The following is a 23021-nucleotide window of genomic DNA, read 5'->3' as shown; positions in this document are numbered from 1 at the left end:
AGATTGTCAGTGAATTCTTAAGCATTGTACTTTCTTTAACACTGGGATTGTCACTGAATCCTGATGAACTGTCCTGTGTTTAATATTGGTATTGTCACTGAATCCTCACACATTGTCCTGTGTTTAACACTGGTATTTTCGCTGAATCCTGACTCATTGCCCTGTGTTTAACGCTGGGATTGTTATTGAATGCTGACGCAATTCCCATCTTTACCTCTGCGATTGCCACTGAATTCTGATGAATTTTCCTCTGTTTTACACTGGGATAACTACTGAATCTGATGAATTGTCCTGTCTTTACCACTGGGATTGTCACTGAATCCTGACACATTGACCTGTATTAAACACTGGGTTTTGTTGCTCAATCATGATTCATTGTCCTGAGTTTACTTGTGGGATTGTGACTGAATCCTGACGCATTGTCCTGTGTTTAACGCTGGGATTGTCATTGAATCGTGACGCATTCTCCTGGCTTTGATGTTGGATTTGTCACTGTATCCTGATGCATTTTCCTGTGTTTCACACTGGGATTGCCACTGAATCCTGATGCATTGTCCCGTATTTAACACTGGTCTTGTCACTGAAACCTAATGCATTGTCCTGTCTTTAACACTGGGATTGTCATTGAATCCTGACACATTGTCCTGTGTTAAACACTGGGATAGTCATTGAATCCTGACACATTCTCCTGGCTTTGACGTTGGATTTGTCACTGTATCCTGATGCATTGTCCTGTGTTTCCCATTGGTGTTGTCACTGAATTCTGACGCATTGTCCAGCGTTTCACATTGGTATTGTCATTGAATCCTGATGCATTGACCTGTGTTTAATATTGCTATTGTCACTGAATCCTGATGCATTTTCCTGTATTCAACAATGAGATTGTGACTGAATGTTTACTCATTATACCATGCTTAACACTGGGATTGTCAAGATTCAATGACAATCCCAGCCTTAAAAGACAGAACAATGCATCTGGGTTCAGTGACATTCCCAGTGATAAGCACAGGACAATGTGTCAGGATTCGGTGACAATCCAAATGTAAATCAGAAGACAATTCATTGGGATTCACTGGGATTATGACTGAATGCTGATGCTTAGCCCTGTATTTAACATTGGGATTGTCATTGAATCCTGACATTTCGTCTTGGCTTTGACTCTGGGTTTATCACTAAACCCTGATGCATTGTCCTGTGTTTAACATTGCATCAGGATATAGTGACAAAACCATTGTCCTGTGTTTAACACTGGGATTATCACTGAATCCTGATTAATTGACCTGTGTTTAACATTGGTATTGTCACTGAATTCTGATGCATTGTCCTGTGTTTAACACTGGTATTGTCACTGAATCCTGATGCATTGTCCTGTATTCAACAGCGAGATTGTCACTGAATCTTTATGCATTATACCGTGCTTCACACAGGGATTGTCAGGAATCAGTGCCAATCGCAGCCTTAAGAGACAAGACAATACATCTGGATTCAGTGACATTCCCTATGATAAACATAGGGCAGTGTGTCAGGTTTCGGTGACAATCAAAATGTAAATCACAGGACAATTCATCGGGATTCGCTGGGATTGTCACTGAATCCTGATGCTTAGTCCTGTGTTTAAGATTGCGATTGTCGTTGAATCCTGACACATTGTCTTGGCTTTGACGGTTGGATAATCACTGAACCCTGATGCATTGTCCTGTGTTTAACATTGGTATTGTGACTAAATCCTGATGCATTGTCCTTTGTTTAACACTGGGATTGTCACTGAATCCTGACTCATTGCCCTGTTTTTAACGCTGGGATTGATTCTGAATCCTGACGCAATTCCCATCTCTACCTCTCTTTTGCCTCTGAATTCTGATGCGTTTTCCTGTGTTTTACACTGGGATGACCACTGAATCCTGATCAATTGTCCTGTGTTTAACTCTGGGATTGTCACTGAATCCTGACTCATTGTTCGTTTTTAAGAATGGGCTGTCACTGAATCCTATTGAATTGTCCTGTGTTTTACATTTGGACTGCACTTGAATCCTGACGACATCTCCAGTGTTTACCTTGGGCTTACCACTGAAACCTGTTGCATTGTCCTGTATTCAACATTGATATTGTCACTGAATCCTCACACATTGTCCTGTGTTTAACACTGGTATTGTCACTGAATTCTGATGCATTGTTCTGCATTTAACACTGGGATTATTGCAAATTCCAGATTCATTTTCCTGTGTTTCACATTGGTATTGTCACTGAATCCTGATGTATTGTCCTGTGTTTCACATTGGTATTGTCACTGAATCCTGATGCATTGTCCTGTGTTTTACATTGGTATTGTCACTGAATCCTGATGCATTGTCCTGTGTTTAACATTGGTATTGTCACTAAATTCTGACGCATTGTCCTCTCTTTATCACTGGGATTTGCATTGAATCCTGATGCATTGTCCTGGGTTTAACACTGGGATTGTCACTGAATTCTGATGCATTGCCCTGTGTTTAAAACAGGGATTGTCCCTGAATCCTGATGCATTGTCCTGTGTTTCCCATTGGTATTGTCACTGAATTCTGACGCATTGTCCTGTGTTTAGCACTGGGATTGTCACTGAATCCTGATGCATTGTCCAGTGTTTCACATTGGTATTGTCACTGAATCCTGATGCATTGACCTGTGTTTAACATTGGTATTGTCACTGAATCCTGATGCATTTTCCTGTATTCAACAATGAGATTGTGACTGAATGTTTACTCATTATACCATGCTTAACACTGGGATTGTTAAGATTCAGTGACAATCCCAGCCTTAAAAGACAGGACAATGCATCTGCATTCAGTGACATTCCCAGTGATAAGCACAGGACAATGTGTCAGGATTCGGTGACAATCCAGATGTAGATCAGAAGACAATTCATTGGGATTCACTGGGATTATGACTGAATGCTGATGCTTAGCCCTGTATTTAACATTGGGATTGTCATTGAATCCTGACATTTCGTCTTGGCTTTGACTCTGGGTTTATCACTAAACCCTGATGCATTGTCCTGTGTTTAACATTGGTTTTGTCACTAAATCCTGACGCATTGTCCTGTGTTTAACACTGGGATTATCACTGAATCCTGATTAATTGACCTGTGTTTAACATTGGTATTGTCACTGAATCCTCACACATTGCCCTGTGTTTAACACTGGTATTGTCACTGAATCCTGATGCATTGTCCTGTATTCAACAGCGAGATTGTCACTGAATCTTTATGCATTATACTGTGCTTCACACAGGGATTGTCAGGAATCAGTGCCAGTCGCAGCCTTAAGAGACAAGACAATACATCTGGATTCAGTGACATTCCCTATGATAAACACAGGGCAGTGTGTCAGGTTTCAGTGACAATCAAAATGTAAATCACAGGACAATTCATCGGGATTCGCTGGGATTGTCACTGAATCCTGATGCTTAGTCCTGTGTTTAAGATTGCGATTGTCGTTGAATCCTGACATATTATCTTGGCTTTGATGCTTGGATAATCACTGAACCCTGATGCATTGTCCTGTGTTTAACATTGGTATTGTGACTAAATCCTGATGCATTGTCCTTTGTTTAACACTGGGATTGTCACTGAATTCTGATGCATTGTCCTGAGTTTAACACTGGGATTGTCACTGAATCCTGACGCAATTCCCATCTTTACCTCTCTCTTGCCTCTGAATTCTGATGCATTTTCTGTGTTTTACACTGGGATGACCACTGAATCCTGATCAATTGTCCTGTGTTTAACTCTGGGATTGTCACTGAATCCTGACTCATTGTTCGTTTTTAAGAATGGGCTGTCACTGAATCCTGTTGAATTGTCCTGTGTTTTACATTTGGACTGCACTTGAATCCTGACGACATCTCCAGTGTTTACCTTGGGCTTACCACTGAAACCTGTTGCATTGTCCTGTATTCAACATTGATATTGTCACTGAATCCTCACACATTGTCCTGTGTTTAACACTGGTATTGTCACTGAATTCTGATGCATTATTCTGAGTTTAACACTGGGATAATTGCAAATTCCAGATTCATTTTCCTGTGTTTCACATTGGTATTGTCACTGAATCCTGATGTATTGTCCTGCGTTTCACATTGGTATTGTCACTGAATCCTGATGCATTGTCCTGTGTTTTACATTGGTATTGTCACTGAATCCTGACACATTGTCCTGTGTTTAACATTGGTATTTCACTGAATCCTGATGCATTGTCCTGTGTTTAACATTGGTATTGTCACTGAATCCTGACACATTGTCCTGTCTTTGGAGCTGGGATTGTCACTGAATCCTGATGCATTGTCCTGTGTTAAACATTGGTATTGTCACTGAATCCTGATGATTTGTCCTGTGTTTCCCATTGGTATTGTCACTAAATTCTGACGCATTGTCCTCTCTTTATCACTGGGATTTGCACTGAATCCTCACACATTGTCCTGTGTTTAACACTGGTATTGTCACTGAATTCTGATGCATTGTTCTGAGTTTAACACTGGGATTATTGCAAATTCCAGATTCATTTTCCTGTGTTTCACATTGGTATTGTCACTGAATCCTGATGTATTGTCCTGCGTTTCACATTGGTATTGTCACTGAATCCTGATGCATTGTCCTGTGTTTTACATTGGTATTGTCACTGAATCCTGATGCATTGTCCTGTGTTTAACATTGGTATTTCATTGAATCCTGATGCATTGTCCTGTGTTTAACATTGGTATTGTCACTGAATCCTGACACATTGTCCTGTCTTTGGAGCTGGGATTGTCACTGAATCCTGATGCATTGTCCTGTGTTAAACATTGGTATTGTCACTGAATCCTGATGCATTCTCCTGTGTTTCCCATTGGTATTGTCACTAAATTCTGACGCATTGTCCTCTCTTTATCACTGGGATTTGCATTGAATCCTGATGCATTGTCCTGGGTTTAACACTGGGATTGTCACTGAATCCTGATGCATTGTCCTGTGTTTTACACTGGGGTTATCACTGAATCCGATGCATTGCCCTTTGTTTAACACTGGGATTGTCACTGAATTCTGATGCATTGTCCTGAGTTTAACACTGGGATTATCGCAAAATCCAGGTTCATTTTCCTGTGTTTCACATTGGTATTGTCACTGCATCCTGATGCATTCTCCTGTTTCTAACACTGGTATTGTCATTGAATCCTCACACATTGTCCTGCCTTTGAAGCTGCGATTGTCACTCATTCCTGATGCATTGTCCTGTGTTTAACACTGGGTTTGTCACTGAATCTTGATGCATTGTCTTGTATTCAACACTGAGATTTTCACTGAACCTTTACGCATTATACTGTGCTTAACACTGGGTTTGTCAGGATTCAATGACCATCCCAGCCTTAAGAGACAAGACAATGCATCTGGATTCAGTGACGTTCCCAGTGATAAACACAGGACAATGTGTCAGGATTCGGTGACTATCCAAATATAAATCACAAGACAATTCATCGGGATTCGCAGGGATTGTCACGGCATCCTGATGCTTAGTCCTGCGTTTAACATTGGGATTGTCATTGAATCCTGCCACATTGTCTTGGCTTTGACGCTGGGATTATCACTGAACCCTGATGCATTGTCCTGTGTTTAACATTGATATTGTCACTAAATCCTGATGCATTGTCCTGTGTTCAACACTGGGATTGTCACTGAATCCTGACACATTTTCCTGTATTTTACACTGGGCTTGTCACTGAATCCTAATGCATTGTCCTGCGTTTAACACTGGGATTGTCATGGAATCCTGACACATTGTCCTGTGTTTAACACTGGGATTGTCCCTGAATCCTGATGCATTGTCCTGTGTACAACATTGGTATTGTCACTGAATCGTGATGCATTGTCCTGTTTTTAACACTGGGATTGTCCCTGATTCCTGATGCATTGTCCTGCGTTTCCCATTGGTATTGTCACAGAATTCTGACGCATTGTCCTGTGTTTATCATTGGGATTGTAACTGAATACGGATGCATTGTCCTGGCTTTAACGCTGGGATTGTCACTGACGCCTGATGCATTGTCCTGTGATTTACACTGGGATTATCACTGAATCCTAATGCATTGCCCTGTGTTCAACACTGGGATTGTCACTGAATTCTGATGCATTGTCCTGAGTTTAACACTGGGATTAGCATGAAATTCGGATTCATTTTCCTGTCTTTCACATTGGTACTGTCACTGAATCCTGATGCATTGTCCTGTGTCTAACACTGGGATTGTCATTGAATCCTGACACATTGTCCTGTCTTTGAAGCTGGGATTGTCACTGAATCCTGATGCATTGTCCTGTGTCAAACACTGGGATTGTCATTGAATCCTGAAACTTTGTCCTGTCTTTGAAGCTGGGATTGTCACTGAATTCTGATGCATTTTCCTGTGTTTTACACTGGGCTGACCGCTGAATCCTGATCAATTGTCCAGTGTTTAACACTGGGATTGTCACTGAATCCTGACTCGTTGTTCCTTTTTAAGAATGGGATGTCACTGAATCCTGTTGAATTGTCCTGTGTTTTACATTCTGACTGCACTTGAATCCTGACGACAACTCCAGTGTTTACCTCTGGGCTTGCCACAGAATCCTGATTCATTGTCCTGTATCCAACATTGAGATTGTCAGTGAATCCTTAAGCTTTGTACTTTCTTTAACACAGGGATTGTCAGGATTCAGTGACAGGCCCAGTGTTAAAAGCCAGGATATTTCATTTGGATTCAATGACAAACCCAGTGATAAACACAGGAAAATGTGTTAAGATTCGGTGACAATCCAAATGTAAATCACAGGACAATTCATCAGGATTTGCTGGGATTGTCACTGAATCCTGATGCATTCTGCTGTGTTTAACACTTGAATTGTCATTGAATCCTGACTCAATGTCTTGCCTTTGATGCTGGGATTGTCACTGAATCCTGATGCATTGTCCTGTGTTTTACATTGGGATTGACACTGAACCCTGATGCTTTGTCCCATGTTTAACACGGGGATTTTCACTGAACCCTGGTGCATTGTCATGTGTTTTACGTTGGTATTGTCACTGAATCCTCACACATTGTCCTGTGTTTAACACTGGTATTGTCACTGAATCCTGACTCATTGCCCTGTGTTTAATGCTGGGATTGTCATTGAATCCTGACACAATTTCCATCTTTTCCTCTGCGATTGCCACTGAATTCTGATGCATTTTCCTGTGTTTTACACGGGGATGACCACTGAATCCTGATCAATTGTCCAGTGTTTAACACTGGGATTGTCACTGAATCCTGACACATTGTTCATTTTTAAGAATGGGATGTCACTGAATCCTGTTGAATTTTCCTGTGATTTATATTCGGACTGCACTTGAACCCTGACGACATCTCCAGTGTTTACCACTGGGCTTGCCACTGAATCCTGATGCATTGTCCTGTATTCAACATTGAGATTGTCAGTGAATCCTTTAGCAGTGTACATTCTTTAACACAGGGATTGTCAGGATTCAATGATAAGCCCAGCGTTGAAAGACAAGATAATGCATCTGGATTTAGTGACAATCCCAGTGATAAACACAGGAAAATGTGTCGAGATTCAGTGACAATCCAAATGCAAATTACGGGGCTATTCATCAGGATTCACTGGGATTGTCACTCAATCCTGATGCATTGTCCTGTGTTTAACACTGGAATTGTCATTGAATCCTGACACAACATCTTGTCTTTGACGCTGGGATTGTCACTGAATCCTGATGCATTGTTCTGTGTTTAACACTGGGATTATCGCAAAATCCAGATTCATTTTCCTTTGTTTTACATTGGTATTATCATTGCATCCTGATGTATTGTCGTGCGTTTCACATTTGTATTGTCACTGAATCCTGATCCATTGTCCTGTTACTAACATGGGGATTATCATTGAATCCTGACACATTGTCCTGCCTTTGAAGCTCGGATTGTCACTGATTCCTGATGCATTGTCCTGTATTCAACAGTGAGATTTTCACTGAATGTTTATGCATTATATCGTGCTTAACACTGGGATTGTCAGGATTCAATGACAATCCCAGCCTTAAGAGACAAGACAATGCATCTGGATTCAGTGACATTCCCAGTGATAAACACAGGACAATGTGTCAGGATTCGGTGACAATCCAAATGTAAATCACAAGACAATTCATCAGGATTCGCTGGGTTTGTCATGGAATCCTGATGCTTAGTCCTGTGTTTAGCATTGGGATTGTCATTGAATCCTGACACGTTGTCTTGGCTTTGACGCTGGTATTATCACTGAACCCTGATGCATTGTCCTGTGTTTAACATTGATATCGTCACTAAATCCTGATGCATTGTCCTGTGTTTAACATTGGTATTGTCACTGAATCCTGACTCGTTGCCCTGTGTTTAACGTTTGGATTGTTATTGAATCCTGACGCAATTCCCATCTTTACTTCTGCGATTGGTATGAATTCTGATGCATTTTCCTGTGTTTAACACTGGGATTGTTACTGAATCCTGACACATTGACCCGTGTTAAACAGTGGGTTTTGTTGCTCAATCATGATTCATTGTCCTGAGTTTACTTGTGGGATTGTCACTGAACCCTGATGCATTGTCCTGTGTTTAACACTGGGATTGTCATTGAATCCTAAACACATTGTCCTGGCTTAGACGCTGGGATTTTCACTATTTCCTGATGCATTGTCCTCTGTTTAAAACTGGGATAATCACTAAATCCTGATGCATTGTCCTGTGTTCAACACTGGGATTGTCACTGAATCCTGATACATTTTCCTGTTTTTACACTGGGCTTGTCACTGAATCTTAATGCATTGTCCTGTGTTTAACACTGGGATTGTCCCTGAATCCTGATGCATTGTCCTGTGTACAACATTGGTATTGTCACTGAATCGTGATGCATTGTCCTGTTTTTAACACTGGGATTGTCCCTGATTCCTGATGCATTGTCCTGTGTTTCCCATTGGTATTGTCACAGAATTCTGACGCATTGTCCTGTGTTTATCATTGGGATTGTCACTGAATACGGATGCATTGTCCTGGCTTTAACGCTGGGATTGTCACTGACGCCTGATGCATTGTCCTGTGATTTACACTGGGATTATCACTGAATCCTAATGCATTGCCCTGCGTTCAACACTGGGATTGTCACTGAATTCTGATGCATTGTCCTGAGTTTAACACTGGGATTAGCGTGAAATTCGGATTCATTTTCCTGTCTTTCACATTGGTACTGTCACTGAATCCTGATGCATTGTCCTGTGTCTAACACTGGGATTGTCAGGATTCAGTGACAGGCCCAGTGTTAAAAGCCAGGATATTGCATCTGGATTCAGTGACAAGCCCAGTGATAACCACAGGAAAATGTGTTAAGATTCGGTGACAATCAAAATGTAAATCACAGGACAATTCATAAGGATTCGCTGGGATTGTTACTGAATCCTGATGCATTCTGCTGTGTTTAACACTGGAATTGTCACTGAATCCTGACGCAATGTCTTGCCTTTGATGCTGGGATTGTCACTGAATCCTGATGCATTGTCCTGTGTTTTACATTGGGATTGACACTGAACCCTGATGCTTTGTCCCATGTTTAACACGGGGATTTTCACTGAACCCTGGTGCATTGTCCTGTGTTTTAAGTTGGTATTGTCACTGAATCCTCACACATTGTCCTGTGTTTAACATTGGTATTGTCACTGAATCCTGTCTCATTGCCCTGTGTTTAATGTTGGGATTGTTATTGAATCCTGATGCAATTCCCATCTTTACCTCTGTGATTGCCACTGAATTCTGATGCATTTTCCTGTGTTTTACACTGGGCTGACCACTGAATCCTGATCCATTGTGCTGTGTTTAACACTGGGATTGTCCCCGAATCCTGATGCATTGTCCTGTGGTTAACATTGGTATTGTCACTGAATCATGATGCATGGTCCTGTGTTTAACACAGAGATTGTCATTGAATCCTGACACATTGTCTTGGCTTTGACACTGGGATTGTCACTGTATCCTGATGCATTTTCCTCTGTTTAACACAGGGATTGTCCCTGAATCCTGATGCATTGTCCTGTGTTTAACACAGGGATTGTCCCTGAATCCTGATGCATTGTCCTGTGTTTGACATTGGTATTGTCACTGAATCCTGATGCATTGTCCTGTTTTTAACACTGGGATTGTCCCTGATTCCTGATGCATTGTCCTGTGTTCTCATTGGTATTGTCACTGAATTCTGACACATTGTCCTGTGTTTATCACTGGGATTGTCACTGAATCCTGATGCACTGTCCTGGTTTAAACACTGGGATTGTCCCTGAATCCTGATGCATTGTCCTGAGTTTAACACTGGGATTATCGCAAAAACCTGATTCATTTTCCTGTGTTTCACATTGGTATTTTCACTGTATCCTGATGCATTGTCCTGTATTTTACATTGGGATTGACACTGAACCCTGATGCTTTGTCCCATGTTTAACACGGAGATTTTCACTGAACCCTGGTGCATTGCCCTGTGTTTTACGTTGTGATTGTCACTGCATCCTGATGCATTGTCTTGTGTTTACCACTGAGAGTGTCACTGAATCGTGATTCATTATCTTGTGCTTACCGCTAGGATTGTCATTGAACCCTGATGTATTGTCCAATGTTTAACACCGGAATTGTCACTGAATCCGAATGCATTGTCCTGTGTTCAACACGGGGATTGTCACTGAATCCTGATGCATTGTCCCTTGATTTATATTGGGACTGTCACTGAAGCCTGATTCATTGTCCTGTGTTTAACACATGGATTGTTATTGAATCCTGATGCATTCTCCTGTGTTTTACATTGCATCAGGGTTCAGTGCCAATTCCATTGTCCCATGTTTAACACGGGGATTGTCACTGAATCCTGATGCATTGACCTGTTTTTTACGTTTTGATTGTCACTGAATCCTGATGCATTGTCCTGGGTTTAATAATATGATTGTCACTGAATCCTGATGCATTGTGCTGTCTTTAGCACTGGGATTGTCATTGAATCCTGACACATTGTCCTGTGTTAAACACTGGGTTTTGTTGCTCAATCATGATTCATTGCACTGAGTTTACTTGTGGGATTGTAACTGAATCCTAAAGCATTGTCCTGTGTTTAACCCTGGGATTGTCATTGAATCCTGACACTGGGTTTTGTTGCTCAATCGTGACTCAATGTCCTGAGTTTACTTGTGGGATTGTCACTGTATCCTGATGCATTGTCCTCTGTTTGACACTGGGATTATCACTGATTCCTGACGCATTGTCCTGTATTTAACGCAGGGATTGTCATTGAATCCTGACACATTGTCATGTCTTTGACGTTGGATTTGTCACGTTAGCCTGAGGAATTTTCCTGTGTTTAACACTGGGATTGTCCCTGAATCCTGACGCATTGTCCTGTGTTTAACATTGGTATTGTCACTGAATCCTGACACATTGTCCTGTGTTTATCACTGGGATTGTCACTGAATCCTGATGCACTCTCCTGGGTTTAACACTGGGATTTTCACTGAATCCTGACGCATTGTCCTGTGTTTAACATTGGTATTGTCACTGAATCCTGACACATTGTCCTGTGTTTATCACTGGGATTGTCACTGAATCCTGATGCACTCTCCTGGGTTTAACGCTGGGATTTTCACTGAATCCTGATGCATTGTCCTGTGTTTTACACTGGGATTGTCACTGAATTCTGATGCATTGACCTGAGTTTAACACTGGGATTATCGCAAAATCCAGATTTATTTTCCTGTCTTTCACATTGGTATTGTCACTGAATCCTGACACATTGTCCTGTGTTTATCACTGGGATCGTCACTGAATCCTGATGCACTCTCCTGGGTTTAACACTTGGATTTTCACTGAATCCTGATGCATTGTCCTGTGTTTAACATTGGTATTGCCACTGAATCCTGATGTATTGTCCTGTATTCAACAGTGAGATTGTCACTGAATCTTTACGCATTATACCGTGCTTAACACTGAGATTGTCAGGATTCAGTGACAATCCCAGCCTTAAGAGACAGGATAATGCATCTGGATTCAGTGAAATTCCCAGTGATAAACACAGGACAATGTGTCAGGATTCGATGACAATCCAAATGTAAATCACAAGACAATTCATCGGGATTCGCTGGGATTGTCACTGAATCCTGATGCTTAGTCCTGTGTTCAACATTGGGATTGTCATCGAATCCTGACACAAAGTCTTGTCTTTGACCCTGGGATTGTCACTGAACACTGGTGCATTGTCCTTTTTTTTACATTGTGATTGTCACGGAATCCTGAGGCATTGTCTTGTGTTTTCCACTGATAGTGTCACTGAATCGTGATTCATTGTCCTGTGTTTACCACTAGACTTATCATTGAACCCTGATGTATTGTCCCATGTTTAACACTGGGATTGTGATTGAACGCTGATGCATTGTCCTGTCTTTAATATTGATGTCATCACTAAATCCTGATGCATTGTCCTGTGTTTCACATAGTTCAATGCATCAAGATTCAGTGACAATGCCAATGTTAAACATAGGTCAATGCATCAAGATTCAGTGACAATACCAATGTTTAACATTGACCTGTGTTTCACATTGGGATTTTCACTGAATCCTGATGCATTGTCCTGTGTTTTACACTGGGTTTGTCGCTGAATCCTGACACATTGTCCTGTGTTTCAGACTGGATTTGCCACCCTATGATGACATTGCGTTACCTTTCTAATACTGAGTTGATCACAGCTTCGTCATTCATGTTGTAAGATAATGTCATGTTCCTTACCTTTGAATTAATTTTGTGATTTTATTTTTCTGTTCTTGTTAAGATTATGCTGCTGGAAACCTCACGAAGGTATGATCCACAAATCCAGGGCATCACCTTTCTGCAAGATTTCAGTTACAACAGAGATGACTTTGCTGGGGCGGGTGTGTGACATTTCTTCTGATCCTTCTCTCATTATTGTTTTGTAATGTTGTATGATTGTTGGGGTGACTGGAGATGTCTCCTATGTAATGTCAGCAAGTGATTATGATCTGTTACACACTTCCTGAGTGGATGTTAAAATAAACTCAATACTAACTTTCAAACGGCAATTGTATACATTTTTGAAAGGAAGAATTGCAGCGACATGGGGAGTAAGCAGTGGATTGGGTCTAATTGGACAACTCCTTTCTGTGCTGCCTCACTCAATTAAAGAAATGAGGTGCATCATTCAAAATGTGATGTGTTTTGGAGTTTGTAATTAACAATGCAATGTCAATCAGGTCTGTAGTGAAACAAGAAGTGCTTCACTGGAAGCCTGACCAAGTGCTGAGTTAAAAGGACTCTCACTGAATACAAAGCTGCAGGAGAATAGACTTGTTCTTTCTAAATAACAGTGAATAATGAGACTGTATCAATGGTTGGTTATATAGTAAACTGGGATCCTATTCGAATACTGTGTGTTATGGTTGGATATTTAGTAAACTGGGATCCTGTTTGAATATTGTGTGTAATGGTTGGATATTTAGTAAACTGGGATCCTATTTGAATACTGCGTGTAATGGTTGGATATTTACTAAATTGGGATCCTATTCGAATACTGTGCATAATGGTTGGATATTTAGTAAACTGGGATCCTAATCGAATATTGTGCGTAATGGTTGGATATTTAGTAAACTGGGATCCTATTCGAATATTCTGTGTAATGGTTGGTTATACAGTAAACTGGGATCCTATTTGAATATTGTGTGTAATGGTTGAATATATAGTAAACTAGGATCCTATTCGAATACTGTGTAATTGATTTTCTCTTTTCTCTTGTCCCTCTCAGGTCTACAGTTTGAGTTTATAAATCCCATCTTTGAGTTTTCAAAGGGCATGAATGATCTCCACTTGGATGATGCAGAATACGCTCTACTAATTGCCATCAATCTCTTCTCAGCGGGTATGGCATCTTGTTCATCTGGCCAATTAAAGAAACAGTTCACATTGATTCCCTGCCTTCTACACTGGACTTTAAGTAGCACTACAATTCTGAAATGAATTAATCTTTCTTGTTGACTTTTCGGTGCTGGGCCAATGCCAATTCTGCAAGACTGAAGATTGACCAGAGTAGATCCCTCTGTTACTGTTTGGATCTTTAACCCATGATTTTCTCATGTGCAGCACCCCATGTACCCTCAAGGCCTCCTACACTCTAAAAAGTGTATGACTGAACACGAACAGATTGTGGTGTGAACTACAAACTATGGAAAGTGACAGATAAAACATGAGATAGTGCAGCAGATTATATTAGTTTGGCTAAATGTCACTGAGGTGCAAAAATGCAGAGAGTCCTATTTTACACTAATCCTTGTGAGAATACTAGGTCTGAGTCAGCACCTATAGCTTCATTTATCCATTGAAATCGGTGAAAATTAAATTCAGGTGGTTTCTATGAAAACAGAACAATTTGTAACACCAGTTTTACACCTGGGTGCAAGTTGAAAGTTCACCCTGTTGTGTGTCTGCAGATTGACATACTCTGACCTCTCTGTGGCTTCAGAAATTAAAAGTAGAGCGAGGTTGTCTGAGGTACACTTTCCATCTTTGACATTCAAACAAGAGGAAAGGAATTCAACTATGTATCTCTCACACTTTCAACAGACTGTCAAATTTGAATCAGAGTTTAAACTAGCTGATAGTTGCTAATCAGAGTACTCTTCTTATACTCCTTGTGTTAAGATCTAGGGTATAAGAAACCAAAACAATCTCTGCCAGCTGATTATGTGTACAGCTAAAAGGAAATAAAACTGAAGCACCAATTCAAAAATATGCTGCACCCCAACTAGCGGATGCTGGATAAAACTCATTTGCCCTATGTTTTTGAACACGTTAAAGCATACTGTAAGTAAACAGTGCTACAATTAAAACACTTGGGGCATTTTATTGTGCCTTATCACATGTCATGTCCGACTAATTTTTCAAAATGTAGTCACAAAATGCAGGCAAATGCAGCAACCAGTTTGCACACAGCAAGAATCAGTCAGGATTTTCTGATCCTGTGTGCTCACTACCCAGTGACCCCTGGTAAGGAACTCGAGCACTAACAGCCTGACAACGTTCCCTTGTTCAGACTCACACAAGAGAATTGCATAGTTGGGTAAGAGGAAGGCATGTGGAATCTGTGGAACCAAATCCTATAAGAAATTGGCTCATTTAAGTGTCAGCCATGGCTCAGATGCAGCACCCTGGTCTCTGAGTTCAAGACCCACTCCAGAGATTTGGAAACATGATCCAGGCTGACACTTCAATGCAGCATAGAGGGAGGCTGCATTCTCAGGGATACCATCTTGAAGACATTAAGTCAAATATCTGCCCCCTCCAGTGGTTGCAAAAGATCCCATGGCACTTTTGGAAGAAGAGCAGGGAAGGTGACCCTCAACTAACATCATTTAGAACAGATTATCAGTCATTCACACATTGTTTGTGGGAGCTTGCTGTGCACAAATTGGCCACTGTGTTTCCTACATTACAACAGTGATGACATTTCAAAAGTACTTCATTGGTTGTAAAGTGCTTTGAGATGTGAAAGGTGCTTGAGAAATGCAAGTCAATTTTTTCCTGCCTTCAGAAGGGGAAGGGAGGAGAATGTCCAGGAAGGAGATCACTGATGTACAGAGAAGGAACAACCTACTAACAAAGATTTAACCTTTTAATCCCAAAGGTGGACGGCTCCTGGCAATGGCCTCTTGGTACAGTCTGTCGACAGATGAGAGAGAGATAGGGTACTAAGGATTCTTACCCTTAGGGACAAAATACACATTACTGTGTGATTGTACACTATAGCTGGGTGTACATGGTTATGTCTCACCTTACCTTATTACACCAATCCCCAGTGTTGTTGCTGAATATCCTATCTGCTGATACAATTGTTTGTGGTACTGTTCTGATGTTAGTGCATTGAATTTCATTGTTTCTTTCCCCAGATCGCCCAAATGTTGAAGACCATGAGCTGGTGGAAAGACTGCAACAGCCTTACGTTGAAGCTCTCCATTCCTATACACGGATAAAGAGACCAAACGTCAGTGATGGGTGTTGTACATGGACCGTCAGATTCACCTCACACCTTTTCATTTCATAATCTCCTATAATCTCCATAATTATTAGAAGAATCCATTTGTTTATAACAACATCTCAGTGAACCCTTAACCCTGCATATCTCACCTCACACATGAACTAGGGCATAAGTAAGGCCATCATTAACCATTTCAATTTCTATTGAAAGTGTCATAATTGAAGGTGCCCATCCAGCCTAAGTTGTCCCTATCTCCATTCCCAGTATTTCTCAGTGTATATAACTGAATAAGAATGGAGATTCTATATTCGATAGACCAGTTTCTAATATACTCCCTGCTATACTCACTCCTGTTCATCCATTTTGTCAAACTCTTAACTCACCTTTACATTGTTGGTAACCTCATTCCTGTTCTTAATTTCTCCTTCCCTTAATTCCTTTCCTCATCCTTACATCTGATAATACTTTCATTGCTTCTCTGGGTTTGATTTTCTGGTTCCACAGCTGACTGCATCCTTTCACTCTCTACTCCGTGGCAAAGACCACCTCTAGTATGGTCTTATTGCCTTTAATAATCAGTCAGATCTGATCAGTGCTGTTTAAGACGCTTTGTAAAATTAAGTCAAGTGTACACAAACTTACATAAAAACAAAATACCGCAAATGCTGGAAATCTGAAACAATAACAAAAAATTCTGGAAAAACTCAGCAAGTTGGGCAGCATCTGTGCAGAGAGAAACAGAGTTAACGTTTTGAGTCCGATATGTAAAAAGAAGCTGCCAGATCTGCTCAGTTTTTCCAGCACTTTCTGTTTTTAGTATGCACACCTACCTGAGCCACCAAACAGGGACTAGTCTAATCCTTCGCCATTTGCTCCCAGGTACATACATATGTGAAAGGGCCGTGACTTATATCCACATTGTTCTGCTACTCTTCATCTGAGGAATGGCCTCAGTTCCCAAACGGACCAATCACCCCTCTATGCAAAGTGCCCCCCAGTGCCAAATCTCCACTGCATGTGTCGTCATTCGTCTCTAGTTTGCCTTTTCTCCCCAACAGTAGCACAGCAACTTCAAGGCCCCATTAAAAACTACTGTGCCAGGATGACTTGCCCTTTGACGATGGTGCACTCCCAGCCCATCGGCACCAGTGAGTGCCACGGTATTTCATAAATAATAGAAAAGTACAGTAATGATGGAAACCTGAAATCAATTCAGAAAATGCTGGAAATACTCAGCAGGTCAAACAGCATCTGTGTGGAGAGAAACAAGAGTTAACATTACAGGTCAACGACCTGCAAGAACTGTTATGATAAAAGGTCACAACCTGAAACATTAACTCAGTATGTCTGGCAGTATTTGTGAAGAGAGAAACAGAGTTTTTCCAGCGCCTTGTAATTTGATTTCATAAATGATACCAATATCCTTCAGATGGACCTTATCCAGACAATAAGCTGCCTTCTTCAGTGAGTTCACAGTTGACTGACGTACTCACCCATCGATGTGTTACAGGATCACTTGATGTTTCCTCGGATGCTGATGAAGCTGGTTTGTCTGCGGACTCTGAGCAGCGTCCATTCTGAGCAAGTCTTTGCACTACGACTGCAGGATAAAAAATTGCCGCCCCTCCTTTCAGAAATCTGGGACATGCACGAATGACTCTGGAGTCCTCTGTATAGAGTCCAGCTCAACGAATCAGATACAACGTCAAATGGGGGAAGCTTCTCTTGGTGGAAATGAGAACAGCCGAGGAAAGCGACGGTTCAGAGAGGAAGTTAGGAAGACCACCAGCTGCAATTATCAATGCAACACTCTCATCATGTTCAGGATATTTTAAGGGATTTTCTATGTTGAATCTGGAAAGATCAATTTTACCATGCTTTGTTTTTAACGTGCTAACTGTATGGTAGCTGACTGTCTCTGTTTATGTTCATTGTATGGATCTTTAAGCTGCAGTCATTAGTGGTCTCGCTTTCTGCAGGCCTGGCCGGGTACAGGCTGAAGTCTGGCTGGGATAATTGTAACAGGAAAGGAGAATCAACGGTTCCTGTCCCTGTCACACAGCCAGTTTCGAGCTGGATGGCAGGCTCAGGGAAAGCACTTTGTTCACCAGTGAAGCAGCAGTCAGACTGGAGAGCGGGCCACTGTTACTGAGAGACATAACGTCAACTAACCAAAATCAGAATGGGCCTCGATGCAGCTTTATATGAAGCCACTGATTTATTATAATGCACTAAAGCCAACCTAAAAGCTTACTCAGACTGGTATCTATTTATAGTGTCTCAGTCTCAGACTGGTATCTATTGACAGTGTCTCAGTCTCAGACTGATATCTATTGATCGTGTCTGTCAGCCTCACACTGGTATCTTTTGACAGTATTTCCGTCTCAGACTGGTATCTATTGACAGTGCCAATCAGTCTCAGACTGGTATCCATTGACAGTTTCTCAATCACAGACTGGTATCTATTGAGTGTCAGTCAGTCTCAGATTGGTATCCATTAATAGTGCCTCAGTCTCAGACAGGCATCTATTGACAGTGTCAGTCATTCTCAGATTGGTATCCATTGATAATGCCTCAGTCTCACACTGGTATCCACTGACAGTGCCTGTCAGTCTCAGACTGGTATCTATTGACAGTGTCAGTCAGTCTCTGACACTGTCCTTACATACCAGTCTGATATTGATCAGCATGTCAATAGATGCCAGTGTGAAACTGACAGGCACTGTCAATAGATACCAGTCCGTCAGTCTCAGACTGGTGTCTGTTGACGGTGTCAGTCAGTCTCAGATTGATATCCGTTGACAGTGTCTCAGTCTCAGACTGGTAATAATTCACAGTGTCAGTCAGTTTCAAACTGGTATCTGTTGACAGTGCCTCAGGGACAGTCAGTCTCAGATTGGTATCCATTGACAGTGTCTCAGTTTCAGACTGGTATATATTCAGTGTTAGTCAGTCTCAGACTGGTATCCATTGACAGTGCCTCAGTGCCAGTCACTCTCAGACTGGTATCTATTGACAGTGTCAGTCAGTCTCAGACTGGCACTTATTGACAGTGTCTGTCAGGCTCAGACTGGTATCTATTGACAGTGTGTGTCAGTCTCTGACTGGTATCTATTGATAGTGTCAGTCAGTCTCAGATTGGTATCCATTGACAGTGCCTCAATGCCAGTCACTCTCAGGCTGGTATCTATTGACAGTGTCTGTCAGGCTCAGACTGGTATCCATTGACAGTGCCTGTCACTCTCAGGCTGGTATCTATTGACAGTGTCTGTCAGGCTCAGATTGGTACCTATTGACAGTGTCTGTCAGGCTCAGACTGGTACCTCTTGACTGTGTCTGTCAGGCTCAGACTGGTACCGCTTGACAGTGTCAGTCAGTCTCAGACTGGTATCTATAGGCAATGTCAGTCAGTCTCAGATTGAACATAGAAACGTAGGACTTAGAAGGAGAAGGCCATTTGGCCCTTCAAGCCTGCTTCACCATTCAATAGGATCATGGCTGGTCTGGTTGTGATCTCAACGTCACTTTGCCGTTTGTCCCCCATGACCCTTGGTTCTTTTGTCTGTCAAAAATCTGTCAAACTCTGCTTGAATACATTCAATGGCCCAGACTTCACTGTTTTCTAGGGAAGAGAATTTTGAGAGAAAAATTTCTTCTCATCTCCATGTTAAACGGTGGACCTTTCATTTTTAAACTGTGCCGTCTAGTCCTAATCTCTTCCTGAAACATTCTCCTGGTATCTGCCCTATCAAGTCCCCTCAGGATCTTATGTGTTTCAATAAGATCCTCTCTCATTCTTCTAAACTCCAATGGGTACAGGCCCAATCTGTCCAATCTTTCCTCATAAGACAACCCCCTCCTCCCAGGAATAAGCCAAGTGAGCTTTCTCTGAACTGCTTCTTATGCAATTAAATATTTTTTTCAAATAAGGAGACCAAAACTGTACACAGCACCCCAGATGTGGTCTCACCAAGGCCCTGTACAGCTACAGTAAAACTTCCTACTTTTTTATTCCATTCCCCTTGCAATAAACAACGTTCCATCTGCCTTCCTAATCACTTGCTGTACCTGCATACTGACTTTTCCTGATTCATGTACCAGGACACCCAGATTCAAGTTCTTCAATCTCTCTCCCTTTAAATAATTTGCTGCTTTTCCATTCTTCCTGCTAAAGTGGACAATTTCATGTTTTCCCAAATTATACTCCATCTATATCCCTCTGCCCATTCTGTACCTTCCCTTGACAGCTTACTTTCCAATCTATCTTGGTGTCATTGGCAAATTTAGCTCCTATACATTTGAAACCCTCATCTTAACCATTGATATAGATTGTAAATGGTTGTGGGCCCCAGCACTGAGCTCTATGACACTGCACTAGCTACTGTTTGTGAACCCAAAAAAGACCTATTTATCCCGAATCTCTGCTTCCTGTTAGCTAACCAATCATTGATCCATGATAATATGTTACCCCCTACACCATGATATCTTGTACAGTGACCTTTGATGTGGCACCAAATCAAACACCTTCTGGAAATCCAAGTGCACCACATATACAGGTTCCCCTTTATCCACCTTGTTATTTCTTCAAAAACTCTAATAAATTAGTTAAACATGATTTCCCAAACCCAAAAATATGATTATTCTAAGTATCCTGTTCTAATCTCCTTAATAATGATTTCTAGCAGTTTCCCTGTGACAGATGTTGGGCTAACTGTCCTGTAGTTTCCTGCTTTCTGTCTCCCTCCTTTCTTGATTAAGGGTGTTACATTAGCTATTTTCCAATCCACTGTGACCCTTCCAGAGTCTAAGGAATTTTGGAAGATTAGAACCAATGCATCTACTATCACTGCAGCCTCTTCTTTTAATACTCTAGGATGCAGGCCGTCTGGTCCTGGGGACTGCCAGCTTTTAGGTCTAATCATTTTCCCAGTATCTTTTCCCTAGTGATGGTGATTGTTTTAAGTTCCCTCCCATTCACCTCTTTATTTTCAAGTATCTTTGGGAAGTTTTCTAAGTCTTCTACAGTGAAGACAAACACAAAATACCTGTTCAACGCCTCTGCTATTTCCTTGTTTTCCATTATCAATTCCCCCGACTCACTCTCTAGAGGACCAACACTAGCTTTAGTTACTCTTTTCCTATTTAAAAACCTGTAGAAACTCTTGCTGGCTGTTTTTATAAATATAAATATAAAAACAGATCTAAGCTTTCTCTCATACTCTTCTTCCTCCCTCTTTATTATATTTTTAGTCATTTTTTGCTGGTTCTTAAATCTGATCAACCTTCTGACCTACCATTAATCTTTGCAGATTTGAATAGTGTTTATTTCAATTTGATGCTATCCTTTACTTCCTTATTCAGCCTTGGACGAGGCATTTTTTTCAAAGAGTCTTTCTCACTGGGATAAATCTTTGCTGAGAGTTGTTAAATATCTCCTTAAAAGTCTGCCACTGCATCTCCATTGACTTACCTTTTAACCTAATTTCCCAATTCACTTTAGCTAGATCTGTTTTCATGCCATTATAATTACCTTTATTTGGGTTGGAAACACTAGTCTTAAATCCACACTTTTCCCCTACAACTTGAACATGAAATTCTATCATGTTATAATCATTGTTGCCTAGAGGCTCCTTTACTTTGAGGTTATTGATTGATCCTGTCTTATTGTTCATTACCAAGTCTAGAATAGCTTGCTCCCTGATTGGCTCTAGAACATACTGCTCTAAAAAATTGTCCTGAGCACACACTATGAGCTCATTTTCAAGTCTAACTTTGATAACCTGATTTGCTCAATCTACATGTAGATTAAAGTCACCCATGATTATTGCAGTACCTTTCTTACATGTCTCATTTATTTCTTCATGTATACTCTGTCCTACCGTGTAAATACTGTTAGGGGGCCTATAAACTACCCCAACAAGTGACCTCTTGCCTTTACTATTTCTTATCTTAACCTAAACTGATTCTACATCTTATTCTTTTGAGCCAAGGTCATCTCTCAGCACTGTACTAATGACATCCTTAATTAACAAAGCTACCCCACCACCTTTTCTGAGCTTCCTGTCATTCCAATATGTCAAATACCCTCCAATATTCAGGTTTCAGCCTTCATCACCCTGTATCCATGTGTCTGTAATGGCTATCAAGTCACGCATATGTTTTTCTATCTGTGATAACAATTCATCCATGTTACAAATGCTGCGAGCATTCAGATACAGAGCCTTTAACTCTTTTTACTTTATTAGTCGTTTTATTATTTTTGCAATCTCTGGCCTTATTTACTGGTGCACTCTTAAGTTTATACTCTCTGTCCCTTCCTGCAACACTCTGATTATCTTTACATGAATCACTACCCTGCTCTAGTACCTCATTGTTTTCCTTTAATTTACCACTTCTCCTCTCACGTGATCCCCTCCCCCGGTATCTATTGATAGTGTCAATCAGTCTCACTGGTATCCATTGACAGTGCCAGTCAGTCTCAGACTGCTATCTATTGAGTATGTCTGTCAGCCTGTTTAATTACATTCCTGCCTGTAACTCACTCATGTGTGTCCTCTTCGACATAAAAATTATCCGAAATACTGATTAGATTCCAGCCTGGAACACACTCCTGGGCCTAGAATCTGCTATTATATTTATGAACCACCAGAAGGAACTCAATTAGATCCTAGCCTCTAACCCATTCCCAGCTCTCTGCTCTTTGATAAATAAATCATTGCACTTATATTATGATCTGTAACCACCTCTAACCCAATTCTCTTCAATTAGTTTCCAATAACTCACCCCCAGTTATTAGTTATCCATTTCTAAACCACCCATACACCTCCACTGGATTGCAAAGTTTAACTCTTAACACACGAGCTGCAATGGGCACAATTTAGTAGGCCCCATCACAGCTTCAAAAATAGTGCACAGGATACTGAATTGGGTGGAGTCTGTGCGTCAAAAACGC

General features: G+C 41.1%; 1 protein-coding gene across 2 annotated transcripts in view; it reads left to right on the top strand.

The window, feature by feature from the left end:
* Window positions 1-20042, top strand: part of nr1h3 (nuclear receptor subfamily 1, group H, member 3) — a 130798-nt gene extending 110756 nt beyond the window's left edge. For both annotated transcript variants that reach the window (XM_041198409.1, XM_041198408.1), the window contains exons 6-9: window positions 12857-12956; window positions 13844-13957; window positions 15981-16075; window positions 17580-20042. In XM_041198409.1, coding sequence (XP_041054343.1) covers window positions 12857-12956; window positions 13844-13957; window positions 15981-16075; window positions 17580-17726 — 456 coding nt within the window. In that variant the 3' untranslated portion in view covers window positions 17727-20042. The remainder of the gene's footprint in view (window positions 1-12856; window positions 12957-13843; window positions 13958-15980; window positions 16076-17579) is intronic.
* The last annotated feature ends 2979 nt before the right edge of the window (window positions 20043-23021 follow it).

The sequence above is a fragment of the Carcharodon carcharias genome, chromosome 10 (genome assembly GCF_017639515.1).
Source record: "Carcharodon carcharias isolate sCarCar2 chromosome 10, sCarCar2.pri, whole genome shotgun sequence".
NCBI lineage: Eukaryota > Metazoa > Chordata > Chondrichthyes > Lamniformes > Lamnidae > Carcharodon > Carcharodon carcharias.
Note: the sequence above shows the minus strand (reverse complement) of the source record. Positions and strands in the feature narration are given on the sequence as shown.